This window comes from Elephas maximus, chromosome 21 (assembly GCF_024166365.1).
Source record: "Elephas maximus indicus isolate mEleMax1 chromosome 21, mEleMax1 primary haplotype, whole genome shotgun sequence".
Taxonomy (NCBI): domain Eukaryota; kingdom Metazoa; phylum Chordata; class Mammalia; order Proboscidea; family Elephantidae; genus Elephas; species Elephas maximus.
Genome location: NC_064839.1, coordinates 50,603,621 through 50,618,702, shown reverse-complemented (window position 1 = coordinate 50,618,702; position 15,082 = coordinate 50,603,621). Strand labels below are relative to the sequence as shown.

The 15,082-nt window shown below is 40.2% G+C and overlaps 1 protein-coding gene across 3 annotated transcripts in view; it reads right to left on the bottom strand.

The window, feature by feature from the left end:
- Positions 1-15,082, bottom strand: part of USP10 (ubiquitin specific peptidase 10) — a 68,245-nt gene that overhangs the window by 40,170 nt on the left and 12,993 nt on the right. For 2 of the 3 annotated variants that reach the window (XM_049863964.1, XM_049863965.1), the window contains 2 exons: positions 12,522-12,606; positions 5,146-5,214 (listed from right to left, as the gene is read on the bottom strand). In XM_049863964.1, coding sequence (XP_049719921.1) covers positions 5,146-5,214; positions 12,522-12,606 — 154 coding nt within the window. The remainder of the gene's footprint in view (positions 1-5,145; positions 5,215-12,521; positions 12,607-15,082) is intronic. The other variant, XM_049863966.1, reaches the window with a different exon arrangement.

Genomic DNA, 15,082 nt, shown 5'->3' with positions numbered 1-15,082 from the left:
AGCCACATGGTAGGCACAGCGCATGCATGAGTTGCAACTGTTTTCCCAGAGAGATAAAAGGCCAAACGGTTATATAAGGAAAGTGCAGGGACATCACTCACTCACTCGCCCATCAATCCAACCACGTGCCAGCCCACTAAGCAATCAGTGCACTAGTAACGGTACTAGGGTTATAATTCAGACCTCTGAGGTATAATAATTACACTGAGAAAGACAACTCAGACTTATCATGTGAGAGAACCTGTATTTCCCTCCTGCAGGAGCATCACTGGACTCCTGTGTGATTCTGATGGACAACACTGGTCAGACTCTGAATGCCAATGTATGCTCAAAAAATGAAAACACAAAACCCCAATAAGCCCTGACACATGGAGACTTCATTTTGATGTGACAGCCATTACATCTGCCCGTAAAATGTATGGCTCACTTTACCAGTCTATACCCTTCATGTGGTCTAGCATTTAGTACACATTTGGTATCAGACCATATATTAGCTGATTTCCTGACACTTCTGTGTGGTAAATGGGCATTCTCCATCTTTCAAAACAACAAACACAGGTCTTCTGGCCTGAACTGTTGTGTATTTTCTACTTTCATATTACATGAAAACCCAAGTTTTCATTCTAACACATACACATTCCACACATACGCACACACTTGAGAAACACTATAAAGTACAAAAGTTAAATCCTTCACCATTGAGAGCAGTTACATGGTGGTGCTCCTGGCAGGTACCACCATATTTTACTGCAACTCAAAGACAAAAATGAGTTAAAACTTGAAGCATTAGCAGAATATATAGAGGACAACCTCAATTAATGGTTACACTTGAGGAATATATGATCTGTGTTTGTTCTAATTTATTTTTTCTTTTTGAACGTTTTATTGTGGTTTAGGTCAAGGTTTACAAAGCAAATTAGTTTCCCACTCAACAATTAATACACATGTTGTTTCATGACATTGGTTGCAATTCCCTCAATGTGTCAGCACTTTCCCCTCTTCCTCCCTGGTTCCCTGTTTCCATTTGCCCAGCTTTCCTGCCCCTTCCTGCCTTTGGAACTTTGCTTTTGGGCAAATGCTGCCCTTTCAGTCTTGTATGGTTGATTGTTCTGAGGTAAATCTTCCTCACAGATGTTACTGTTCCCTTTATAGCCTGTCTACTGCTTGGCTGAGAGGTGATCTTTGGAAGTGGGTTCAGTTCCAAGTTTAATGGGTGCCTAATTTTTTTTTTTTTTAAGGGCCTTAGCCTCAGGGGTTACTCCAGTCTCTCAGACCAGTAAAGCTGGGTTTTTTTTTGTTTGTTTTTTTTATGAATCTGAGTTTTGTTCTACATTTTTCTCCCACTCTGTCCAGGACCTTCTACTGTGAATCCAGTCAGGTTACTCAGTAGTGGTAGTCGGGCATCATCTAATTCTGGTCTCAGGCTAGTGGAGGCTGTGGTTATGCCATCCGTTAATCTTTTGGACTAATTGTTTCCTTGTGTCTACAGTTTCCTTTATTTTACTTTGGTCCGGATGGGAAGAGACCAATAGTTGTATCTTAGACGGCCACTTGCAAGCTTTTAAAAACCAACTGTTACTCACCTAGAACATTGTCTTTATGGACTATTACGTCAAATGACCTAGATGACCCCCAAGACTATGGTCCTAAGCCCTCAAATTCAGTGCTTCAGTCCCACAGGGTGTTTGGTTATGGCTAAGAAGTTTTCATGACTGACCCTTGTGTGTTCTATTACATACATGGATATGTTCCATTCTATATATGTATATAAAAACATGTATTTAGAAATGTCCACTGCCAAACCTGTACATGCTCATGGGTATACTCCCATGCTTACATATCTGCCTATGTATCTACTCATAAATTCTTGTCTGTTATTACTGTTGTTGCAAGATTGTATATGCAAGTGTTTACCGTGTTGCCTATTACTCCTGCATACCTCTCAGTGTCTTCCTTTGCCTTGGTCATGTTGTGCTGACTTCCACCATATTGTGTATTATCTTTTCCTTCACCCAAATTAGTAAACATCTACTATAGTAATTTCTCCCCCCCCCTTACCCTCCCATCCCTGGTAACCATCAAAGAATGTTTCTTTCTACCTGTAAACCTTTTCTTGACTTTTTATAACAGTGGTCTCATGCAATATTTGTCCTTTTGTGACTGACTTATTTCACTCAGCATAATGTCCTCCAAGTTCATCCATACTGTGAGATGTTTTATGGGTTCATCATTACTCTTTAACATTGCGTAGTATTCCACTGTGTGTATGTACCACAGTTTGTTTATCCATTCACTCATTTATCCATTGATAGGCTCTTAGGTTGTTTCCATCTTTTCGCTATCGTGAATAATACTGCAGTGAACATGGGTGTGCAATGTCTATCCACGTTATGGCTCTTATTTCTCCAGGATATATACCTAGGAGTGGGTTTACTGGATCATATGGTATTTCTAGCTTTTTAAGGAAGTGCCATACCATTTTCCACAGTGGTTGTACCACCTAATTAACTTTTTGAGCAAGAAACAGTAAACTTCAACTCTTATTCTACAGAATTCTAAAATGCACAGACATTTTATTGCCTTAAGGAATGCAATATATTAATAAGACTTTCAACTTTTACTGATTCAGATTCTTAGATCCCTTAAAATCCTAACTGCTAACATCAACGAGCACAATAGATGGAGATGAGACTGATTTGAATTTAATCGTTTTTCAAAATGAATTCTGATAAAAGTTTTTTTCTTGCACTTCCTTCTTTTTCCTAAAGAGAAGAAAAGAATAAATCTTACAGCTCTGTAACTGAAATGCTTTCAAAGTCTTCTCATTTAATTTAATCCTACCTCCAAAATTCTTAAAGTTTTAGAACTCAACAAGCCAAGGTAAAGAGAAGTGAAGGACTTCCGAAGGTCACATGGAGTGGACAGCCAGACCCAACCTGGCCTTGTGATGCCAATCCTAAGGGGTTAGCTCCCCTTGCCCTTTTCGTACAAAAAAAAAAAAAGAAGAACCCCACACATAAATATTGCTTATACATGCACAAGTGCCTTCCCCGCTTTTTTTCCTTTTTAGTGCAATTTTACACTTTTTATATGTGAAAAAGTGAAAAATTTCCCAGATTATTTATTTTTAAACTAAAACAGAAACCATTAATCACATAAAGCAGACATAAAAAAAGGCCTGAATAAACAGACACATACTACAACCATGTCTAAAAAAATTTACCATCATAAGGAGTTAATGTTCCTACAAATTAACCTATATGCAATTCCAATAAAAATGTCAATAGGGTTTTTCATGTAACTTGACATGCTGATTATAAAATCTCTAAGGATCAAGGACAGCAAAAATAATTGTGAATAACAATAAGGATGTGTATCCTACCAAAAAACTTGTTATAAAGCTATAGCAATTAAACTGTGGTATATGCCACAGAGATAAATCAAGAGGCACACAGGATAGGGGACCAAAACCATATCCAGGCATATATGGAGATGTGCTGCATAAGAAGGGGTGGTAATTCAACCCAGAATTGAGTTCTCCACAAATGATGGCTGGACAACTTGCTATTGCCATGGCCGTGGGGGCGGGGAGGGAGGCCTAGACCTCCACCTTGCACACATACAAAAATCAATACCTCAATTTCAGTTGCATCACACACTGAAGTGTGAAAACGGAAACTTAAAAACGTTTAGAAGAAAACTGGCAAATGCTTCCCAACAGGGAAAAATTCCTTTAAAATATTTTAAAAAGCCAAAAATCAATAAACCATGAAAAAAAGACTGATACATTTGACATTAAGGTTAAAAACATAACCTCTTCCCCCTCCCCCCAAGACTATGGCCCCTGGACACTCTGCTGACACAGAACTGAAACCACTCCTGAAGCCCACTTTTCAGACAAAGATTAGACAGGCCTATAAAAAAACCAATAACACACATAAGGAACACGCTTCTTAGTTAAATCAAATATACAAGACCAAATGGGCAACTCCTGCCCAAGAGGGAAGGAAGGGACAAGAACTGGACAAATGGACACAGGGAACCCAGGGTAGAAACGGAGAGTGCTGTCACACTGTGGGGACTGCAACCAATGTCACAACACAATATCTGTATAAATTTTTGAATGAGAAGCTAACGTGAGCTGTAAACTTTCACCTAAAGCACAATAAAATAAATAAACAAAATGCTTTAAAAAATGTACTCCCCACACCCGGGAAAAAAAAAATTTAAGTACATCATACATGAAGTTTAAAAGTCCCCATGTCAGGAAGAAATACCTGTAATATACAAAAGCAATTATTATTAACCTTTCAAATCAGTAAGAGAAACGTAAGCCACTTGACTGCAAAGTAGACAGAGCTCAGATAATTCACAGAAGAGGACTGCTACATTGCCGGTACATGTGAAAATAATGAAAAACTGCTCAGCTGTTAGTAATCTGTGAAGTGTAAACGAAACCATAAAACCAAAACCAAGCCCAGTGCCATGGAGTTGATTCCAACTTCTAGCGACCCTGCAGGACAGAGCAGACCTGCCCCATAGAGTTTCCAAGGAGCGCCTGGCGGATTCCAACTGCCAACCTCTTGGTTAGCACCCATAGCACTTAACCACTATGCCAACAGGGTTTCCAAATGAAACCACAAGAATCCATTTACTACCCACCAGATTAAAAAAATTTTAAGAATGCTAATACTGAGAATTAGGAAAGACTGAAAAAAAAAAAAAAACAGCAGGAAAACTCTCACGCACTGCTGCTGGAAACAGACTGTTAAACCCCTTTAGAGAGCACACTGGTGTCTCTGACACCACGCAGCCCAGCAATTCCACTCCTGGGGTGGATCCTGGAGAAGCCCCCAGAGGAGCACAAGGAGACAAGAGAATAGAGGTTTACTCCAAACATGACTGTGACAGTGACACGGAAGACCCAGACGGCCCTCCACAGGGAACTGTGGTACGTTCCATCAGTGGTATTCAGCAATCACCTTAAAAGAACAAGAAGAAAATGTATGCTCATATAAGCTTATTCTCTACTTTTCTGTACACTGGAATGCTTTATTATTAAATTTAAATTTTAAAAATTAAAGCTGAAACATAACCATAAATTATATCTACACATATACTCACTAAAACAAAGTTTAATCTTACCTCAACTGAAGAACGAGGCGTCACAAAGAATTGATTGAACTCATCAGGGCTAAAATCTCCAAAAATATACTGTAATAAATAAGAGAGTCATTGATCACAAAAAATACACAAACTATGTACTTTCAGGAAAAATGCTATACATCATAACAATCCTATAAAACATCTGTGCCAGAATCCCCAGCTAAACAAATCAAGTGGCTGCACAGAGATTTCCAGGGGTACCCAAAAACCAACCCAGTGCCATCAAGTCAATTCCGACTCATAGCGACCCTACAGGCAGAGCAGAACTGCCCCATAGAGTTTCCAAGGAGCACCTGGTGGATTCGAACTGCCGACCCTTTGGTTAGCACTTAACCACTATGACACCAGGGTTTCCTTCCAGGGGTAGTATTTTCCAAAACAAAAAAGAAAATACTACCTAACCTTTTCCATTAATTGTCAAAGAACACTGAAACTGATAGAGCTTATTCAGAAACATGTTGATTTCTTTTACATCAAGTTCATAAAGTAGAGCTGGGCTTGGTTCACAAGTTTCTAGTTGCTCCACTTAGCTTTCTGCTGACTCATACCACTACCTCCATTTCCGTGCTCTGCCACACATACAAAGGTAGGCAGCAAACAGGTTCAAGTGGGAAAGTAGGGAAACCCAAGAGGGAAAAAGTTAGTGATCCTGATAATGATCTTAAACACACACATACACACATATATATATACATAGACATAATGTTTTAATTTAAAAAAATGCATTGGAACATAACGCCCAGCTACACATATTGTTACAGAGACGTAACCTACTTGTGGTCCTCACTCCATAAAATCTTGGATGTGACTTCTTGGAAAAACAACTGGTTAAGTGACAGGTAACTAAGTCTGGCAGGTGCTACCAGTTCATAATCACCCTGAAGCTTCAAGCAGTCAGTCATTGAAAACAATCAGTACGACTAGATTTTTACAATAATCACTCACTAATTATTCATCCATTCAATGAGTAACAATTTACAGCCTAAGTGTGCTGCAAGGAGCCCTGGTGGCACAGTGGTTACACACTTGGCTACTAACTGAAAGGTCGGCAGATTGAACCCACCAGCCGCTGCACAGGAAACAGATGTGACAGTCTGCTACTGTAAAGGCCTTGGAAACTCTTTGGGGCAGTTCTACTCTGTCCTAGAGCGTCGCTATGAGTTGGAATTGACTTGACGGCAACAGGTTTTTAAGTGTGCCATACTGTGATCAGTACTGGGGATCAAACTGGTAAGCAGTGTGGCTCCCCTGCTCTAATGGAGCTTATAGTCTAGTAACTCACGGGGCAAGTTACAAGCATGTGATTCAAAAACAGCCTGTCACTGAATACTATATACATGTGCAATATCCATTATTATTGTGCACCAAAACCAAACCAGTTGCCATCCAGTCAATTCCAACTCATGGTGACTACCCCATCTGTGTCTGAGTAGAACTGTGCTCCGTAGGGTTTTCAATGGATGATTTTTCAAAAGTAAATCGCCAGGCTTTTCTTCCGAGGCACCTCTGGGTGAACTCGAACCTCCAATCCTTCAGTTAGCAGCCCAGCACTTAATCATTTGCACCACCCAGGGGCTCCCCATTATTACTGTAGGGCAAATAAATGGCAGTGAACTCTTATACCCTGTTGGTAAGAATGTACAGAAGGAAGTATTTCTGGAGAGCTCTTAAGCAACATCTACCAAGACTGCAAACACACATTAAAAACTGGAACACCTACATATAACACTTGCATATATTTGCAAAGTCCACAAAGGAAATATACATTGATGGAAATGGTGAAAATAAGCAGAGTTCCAAAAGGATTTATAAATGATTTTCGGGAATACATTGTGAGCTTAGACCTTCTTATACTTCCAACACTGGGAGAAAGCTCATATTAAATTCACTCAAAGCAAGCAAGGGAAAAAAGGGTATCTTTTTTAGATAAAAAGAAAGCAAAAGAAAGGTGGAGTGGGGCGGGGGGGCATGGGTGTGTGCCGTGAAATGACACTGCTGACACTGCTGCAGATAAACCCAAAACCAACCCTGTTGCTGTCGAGTCAATTCTGACTCATAGTGACCCTACAGGACAGAGGAGAACTGCCCCACAGAGCTTCCAAGGAGCACCTGGAGGATTCGAACTGCCAACCTTTTGGTTAACAGCCGTAGCACTTAACCACTATGCCACCAAGGTTTCCCCGCTGCAGATAGAGACCTTTAAGTCTGGAATAAACCTGAAAATGGAAAGACAAGACATCAACTGAGAGAAAATACTCCTGACAACATCAAGGGCTGGCAAGGATGTGGAACAACTAGAACTCCTACATCGCTGATGGGGATGCAAAATATACGGTCACTCTGTAAAGGGCCTGGCAGTTTCATCTAAGTTACTTAGCATACCACCCAGCAATCCTATTCCTAGGCACTGAAGCAAGAAAAATGAAGACCTATGTCCACCCATACAAACACACAACCTGTATTCTGATGTTCACGGCAGCTCTATTCGCAATTGCCAACAACTGGAAACCACCCAAATGTCCATCAAGAGGAAAATGTAGTACATCTATACAATGAAATACTAATATTCAAAAGGATTATGCTAAATGAAAGAAGTACACGCTGTATGGCTGCATTTCTGTAACACTGGCAGAATTATAAAAACAGAAAACAGATCAACTGTTATCCAGGTCTGGAGATGGCAAGGACTGATTACAAAAAGGAACAGGGGAACTTATTGGGGTGATGAAACTATCCACAGGGGAAGAAGTATGGTGGAAAAATAGTAACCTCCCTAACAGCCAAGAAAATGCACACCCGCCTATCCTCATACATGAATGAACAACAAAGAATCATAAACGTGAGTAAAATATCTAGAGCAATAAAGAGAATTACTACCGGAAATGACCAAATAAACAGAACAAACACAGGAATCAGAGGAGAACTTTTAATACGTATTCTTAAAGAGATACTAACAGATACACTACTGTTTAAAAAAAAAAAATTCCTCAGGAAAAGGGGGCAAGCCACAACACAGCTAGAGTGGGTACAAAAGACACCCTACTAAGGCACAGCCTGCTAGCTTGGACCCTCTACTTTTATATTCTGGAGGAGACTAGAGGGCTACCACAGCCATTGCGAGTCTAGATCTACAAAGCCCAAGGAAAGGGTTGAGCAAAACTGGAAATACCAGTGTCTGTGCTAAGTGAAAAGCAAAGAAGCTGACCTCAGAAATAAATTCTTCAACCTCAGTCCAAAGATGGAAGAAGGAAAGAGTTTACCATTCACGTGCACAATCCTATATACCATTCTCCACAAAGCCACAGGAAACACCATTTTCTGCAAATGACCGGCACAGCATGGCACTAGGGGGCGCTACAGTACAGCATTCTGAGCCTTCAGTCAAACTTCTAAAACCTTCATCTCTCCAAAAAACCCATTGCTTGATTCATAGCAACCCAAGAGAACAGAGCAGAGCTGCCCTATATGGTTTCCAAGGAGCAGCTGATGGATTCGAACTGCCTGCCACCTTTGGTTAGCACCCGAATGTTTAAACACTGCACCACCAGAAATACAAATAAATATGCTGTCTGCCACCAAATTAATGTCTCTTGCCTTCGAAAGGAGGAGCCCTGGTGGCACAGCGGTTAAGCGCTAAGCTGCTAATCGAAAGGTCGGAGGTTCGAACCCACCAGCCGCTCCACAGGAGAAAGATGTGGCAGTCTGCTTCCATGAAGATTTACAGCCTTGGAAATTCTATGGGGCAGTTCGACTTTGTCCTACAGGGTCGCTATGAGTCAAAACTGACTCAACAGCAGTGACGGGTGGCCTTCACAAGAGCTGATGGAAATGGGAGTAAATCACCCTCTGAGGCAAAAAATTAAAACACAGAGGCAGTGATCAATAAATACTTTGTTGTACTTGTTCCGTTGTTTAGTTTCCAAAGCAACTGGACAGCTATCAACCCAGCTCTCAGAACAATCAACCTCCCATTTACAGATGCAAAATTAGGTCAAATGGGGTTAAACGATACAACCAAGGTCACAGTTAATAAAGAAGCTGAGAAGTACAAAATCGGCTCCTCCCTCATTTCCTGGTCCAAATAAGGTGAATCTGCGAGTTGTCATGAACGTAAGAATGCAAACAGAAATCTGTACACCAGTGTCCACTGCAGCACGATTTATAATAGCTAAAAGGTGGAAACAACTTAAATGTCTATCAATAGATGAACGGATTAAAACAATGTGGTAATACATACAACGGAATACTACTCAGGTATGAAGAGAAACAAAGTTCTGATACATGCTACAACATGAATGAATCTAGAAAACATTTGCTAAGTGATATAAGTCAGTCACAAAGTAACAAATATTGTATGATCCCAATTATATGAAACAGGCAAATGTATAGAGACAAAGTATCACCCTTTTAAAGACTATAATTATGTGGTCTTCGATGTGAATTATACCTCAATAAAGGGTGGAAAAAAAAAACTATCATCAGGTCAGTACATGCAGTAAAAGAGAAAAGCTTTAATTTCTTTACTAAGCCCAGTACTTGATGGATGTTAACTGGTATTTATTGACCACTTACAGTATGCTTTCAACTGTGGAAAGGGAATTTTGTGTTTTGGGGGGCTCTCTAGAGATGACTTTATTCAAATAGTCAACGCCCAGAAGGAATTTCATTGATTTAGCAATATTCACCGAGTACCAATTATGCACACTGAACTGTGGCAGATTATGAGAAAAAAACTTTGAATAAAATAGACACAGGGCTGAGGACATCATGACACTGACAGTTTTGCTACAGTGCAAGCTAACTGCGAGTTGCAAAGAGTGTTACATATGGCAAAAGCAGATACAAGGAGGAAACACAGATAGGCTTGTTCCTCGACGGAGCCATAGCAGAATATCGTGCCTTACTTTCTTGGGGCGGGGGGGACAAAACAGACTGTGTTTCAAAGCCACTCCCATAGGCTGCATTGCTCTTTCTTCAGATTTGAATGTCAACATATTGCAATTTAATGTCTAGTTTCATATGTATACTAGTGAGTTTTATTTTGGCTATTAAAGTCCTATCAAAAAGTAACCCTGTCCCTTTAAAAGTATGGTTTTAATAGGTTGGCTGCATATTCTTTAAGTGCTTTCATGGAGATTCTGAGCAAATTTTTTCTCCACAAACTGTATCTCCAAATTAGAAAACATGAATGCCTAACAGAAACTCACTTTTACCAACTTTTCAGACCTCTGTCTGGCAAAAAATTTCAACTTGCTTTGCCCTAGACTAGTACTAAACAGCAAGATAACAGAGACAAAGTTCATTACACAATAATTTGCTATTCAGAATGTTTACCACATGGAACAGAAATGACAAACGAGAGAGTGAATCCAGTATGTGTTATCTGGAAATAACCTAGGAGAATTTCTCGATTCCACCTGTTTCATAACCATTACAATCACCTTGGTGCTAGTTTTAAGGAAAAAAAAAAAAAAAACAATTACAAAGACACTTTAACATAAAGCAGTTTGGTGGTTGCTGGGGCCAGGGGTGCATGACAGAATGCAAAGAGGTACAAAGGAACTTTGAGGTGCAACAGAAATGTCCTGGATCTTGACTGTGATGATTAAACGAATGTATGTATACGTTTGTCCAAACTCACCGAACCATAAATTTTAAACGGGAAAAATTTATTGCACATATCTTATATCAATAATGAATAAAGTTGATTTTTAAAAAAATAAAGGAACCAAGTTAAATGCATCTTCATATTGCCAGCAGTTAATAAAGTGTTTGGCATAGAGCTGGTGCTCAAAATATCTTTGTTGGACAAGTAAGTTCCAGAAGAAGACAAAGAAAAGAAAAAGCCCACAAGAAATAGAAAGTTCTAGGGATAAGGAGTAATAACCTTTCCATACTCCAATCATAGTTTAAACCTCCCAGATGTTAGTGAGCTGACAAAATTTTAACTTGCCTATTCTGATGAGTTTTTATTTTCCTGTTTTTTAATACCACAGTAAAGTTCTTCCAGCCAGAAACACAAAATTTTTCACTCTTAAATACAATATTTAAATATAATCAAGATCTAATATTAAAATATATTTTAGCAGAATCAAGATAACTGAATGAAGCTTGACAGAAAACCTCATGAAAATATACCTATTTTGATCTAAAAGAAAATCATTCACGATTACCATGTGGTCTCCCAAGACAAAGAAAAATCAACTTTTAAATCTTAAATTTAGAAGGAAACAAGGGAAACCAAACCATGGATGTGATGAGAAAGTATCAGGGCACAACAATCCTTTAAAAATCCATTTACACTCCACCCCCAACTACCCTTGACCACCAAGAATAAATACAAGGTCACTGTGTATATAAGGGATACCCTGGTAACGTAGTGGTGAAGTGCTACGGCTGCTAACCAAGAGGCCAGCAGTTCAAATCCACCAGGCGCTCCCTGGAAACTCTATGGGGCAGTTCTACTCTGTCCTACAGGCTCACTATGAGTCGGAATCGACTCGATGACAGTGAGTGGGTGTACATAAGAGGGCACTCGCTTACGCTTTCTTGCTACTCTCTTTCTCATTTAAATTGTCTTTTTAGACATATTTCACTAAGAAAACACTTACTTGCAGTTAAGACTGACTTTCTGTCATAAGACAAGGGCTCACATTTCCATGGACAAAAAAAAAAAAAATTCTTTTAAACTGATGCACAATAAAATTAAGAAGTCTGAGAATACCAAGTGCTGATGAGGATGCAGAACAAGTGAATTCTCACACACTGCTGGTGTGAATAAATAACAGTACCGACACTTTGGAAACGTCTGGCAGTTTATTATAAAACGTACACTTACCATGTGACCCAGCAATTCCACTCCCAGGTATTTCACCCAAGAAAATGAAAACATGTGTCTACAAAAAGGGTTGAAAATGAAGGCAGACAGCAGCTCTACTCACGACAGTCAAACCCTGGAAACAACACAAATGTCCATCGAGAGGTGAGGAGATAGCCAATCGTGGTGCCTCCACACAATGGAACATACCACAGCACTGAAAAGGAAGGAACTCTTATACAAAGCACAGATGAATCTCAAAATGCTATGCAGAGTGAAAGAAGCCAGAGAGAAGACTGGCTACTGTATAATTCCATGTAAACAAAATTCTAGAAAAGACAAACTTCACCTACAAGAACAAAAAAGCAGATTAGTAGCTGACTGGGAAGGGGATGGGAACTGAGGGCAAAGGGACACGAGGAGACTTCTTAGCAATGGAAATGTTCTATATCTTGATCGTGGTGGTAGTTACTCTGGTGTATACATTTGTTAAAACTCAAAGTGTACACTTAAGTGCCTTTAATATATTAAATTGTACCTCAATAAGGTTGACTTGAAAAACACTGATGCACAATTTATGTAAGGTGGATGAAGTAGCTGTCAGCATCATTTTAAGAGCAGCTCTGAAAGAACAAGTAGCACAGTATTAACCTTTCATCTACATAAGTGGAATTCCATAGTACTCTGCATTTAAACATCCATACATTGAGATTTCTAAAAAGATTTCATGTTCCTTGGCCCAAAGACAAGAGGGACACCTAAAAATACTGTGCATTACTTTTTTATCCTGCCACCTGTTACCACTGTAAGCAGCCCTGGTGGCGCAGTGATTAAGCATTCAGCTGCTAACCAAAAGGTCAGTGGTTTGAACCCACCAAACACTCTATGGGAGAAAAATGTGGCTTCTGCTTCCAGGAAGATTTCAGCCTTGGAAACCCTATGGGGCAGTTCTACTCTGTCCTGTAGGGTCACGATGAGTTGGAATCGACTCGATGGCAGTGGGTGGGGGGTCGGGGTGGGTTGGTTAGTTAGTTTTCACTGCAGTTGTGCCCTCACCCTTTTTTAAGCCTGTGTCTCAGCGTCACACAATCACTACTAGCCTGGCTCTGCCTTTATAATCACCTAGGTCCCCTGGTCATCTCCTTGGACTCCACCCTACACAATATCAAGCACTGCCAAGAACACTGAATCAAAACTATAGTGTTTCATTAAACAGAGTGTGACACGGGCAGAAACTTGTAAGTGCATCTGTTCTCTGGGATTTTTCACTTAATGAAATATGCTGGAATTAAACCAACAAAAGCTTGGTTCCTGGAGGCCACCTGCCAGGAGAAAAACGCTTGGCTAACTAGAATTTTGTTTTTAAAATGACATTCAAGAAAAAAAGACTCTTGACCCCATAAATGATTTTCTTCTAATTTGCTGGCTATTGCCAATGGTCTCTTCAAATATCCAGGAACATCTTACAGCTGACTAAATGAGAAGTACTTATTAGCTGGTATGTATAGCCCTCTCGTTGAAAAACATTTTATTAGAAAAATGTCACTCAAGACCTTATAAAGTAAATATGTGGGACTCAGGACGTGAGCATCGTGGAAGACAAATGTTTTTCACCTATCAGCTAACAAATACTCTTTTCGGGGACGTTGGTGGTGGTGCTCACCCAGGCAGGGAGCATGAGAACCTGTGCGGGGGTTCTTACCCCAGCTACGCCTCAGACTTACCTGGTGAGCATCCTTAAAAATACTGATGCTCAGGTCAGACCAGCAAGACTCTGGTTTCAGGGTCTGAGGTGTGGTCTTAGGCTTCACTTAGCATTTTTAAATGCTTCCTGCATGATTCTAATGTGCAGCCAGGACTCAGAATCACTGTGTAGGAATGGCCCCATACCCAAAAACAAGACACCACTAGAACAACTGAGGAAGTGCGAGAAACCAAGCAGCAAACAGGAGGGGGCAGAGCTGCTTCTCCACCTAGCCGTGCCCCTGAAAGAACTGAGAAAACATCCGGAGGTGACTATTCATTTTATAAGAGGATCCACTGCTCTGTGACTATCCAGAGCAGATTTTTTTAAACGGGAACTTTTTAGTGCTTTTAAAGGGTTACTGATCGTTAACAACTTAACAATTGCAAAAGGCAAAGCTACCGATCAGAAGAAAAACTGTAAAGCAACTAGAATGACTGAAAAATTCAACTTTTCAGAAATGTCATTTGCACAAAAGATATTTCTTCTATAAACAAACTTATTTTCCCGTTTACTCATTTTAAATCACTGAAACTAATGTCCACCTCCAACTCTTGCTTTCTCAAAAATAATCTTCCAAATCAGTCCAAGATCATTTTCGCTCTGAAGCCAGTCACTCTCTCTAGAACATCTGGTTAATAACAAGAACTACATTTGCCGCGACCAGGTCAACAAAGTATTACTGCCGTGGCCCCGCTAGGTGAGCACAGAAAAGGCTTTAGTCTGCAGAGCCCTACACTGAAAACACTTGGTGAGGGCTGTGAAGGCATTTTATTTGCATCAGTAAGTGTCATCTGAGCTCACAACTACATTCTTCGAGAAACAGGCCAAAATACCCTACACAATTCAACTACTTGGGCTCAAGAAACTATACAACAGTGATAAAGGGAACACAGAAAACCTTAAAAGAAGCTCAGAGGTCACTTGTACAGTCTGAATGCAGAAAGACAGCCAGTCAGAGTACTTCATGAAGCAGCCCGGCTCTTAACCAGATCTCATTAAAACGGCATTTCCTTACTATGGAGGGGAAACCTGTCCCTCATGATTTCGTACACTATGGTCCTGATCTTCACTCACAGAACTAGAAACACCTAAACAAACCCACACGCAGTTCTTAAAACACTGCACGACCACCAGGTGTTGTCATTTCCTTCAATTGGTCCCTGTATAAGTTAATTTATCCATTCAACCAACTGCCTACTAAAGGCAATACACTCTGCTAGCGCAGTGAAGGTGAGGGAGGAGAACTGGACCACACCTGACTTCGAGAAAGCTACGACCCCAACCAGGTCAGTCAGGCCCATAAGCGCTCCATGGTTCCTGTACTCCTACTTCATAGCACCCATCACAGGACT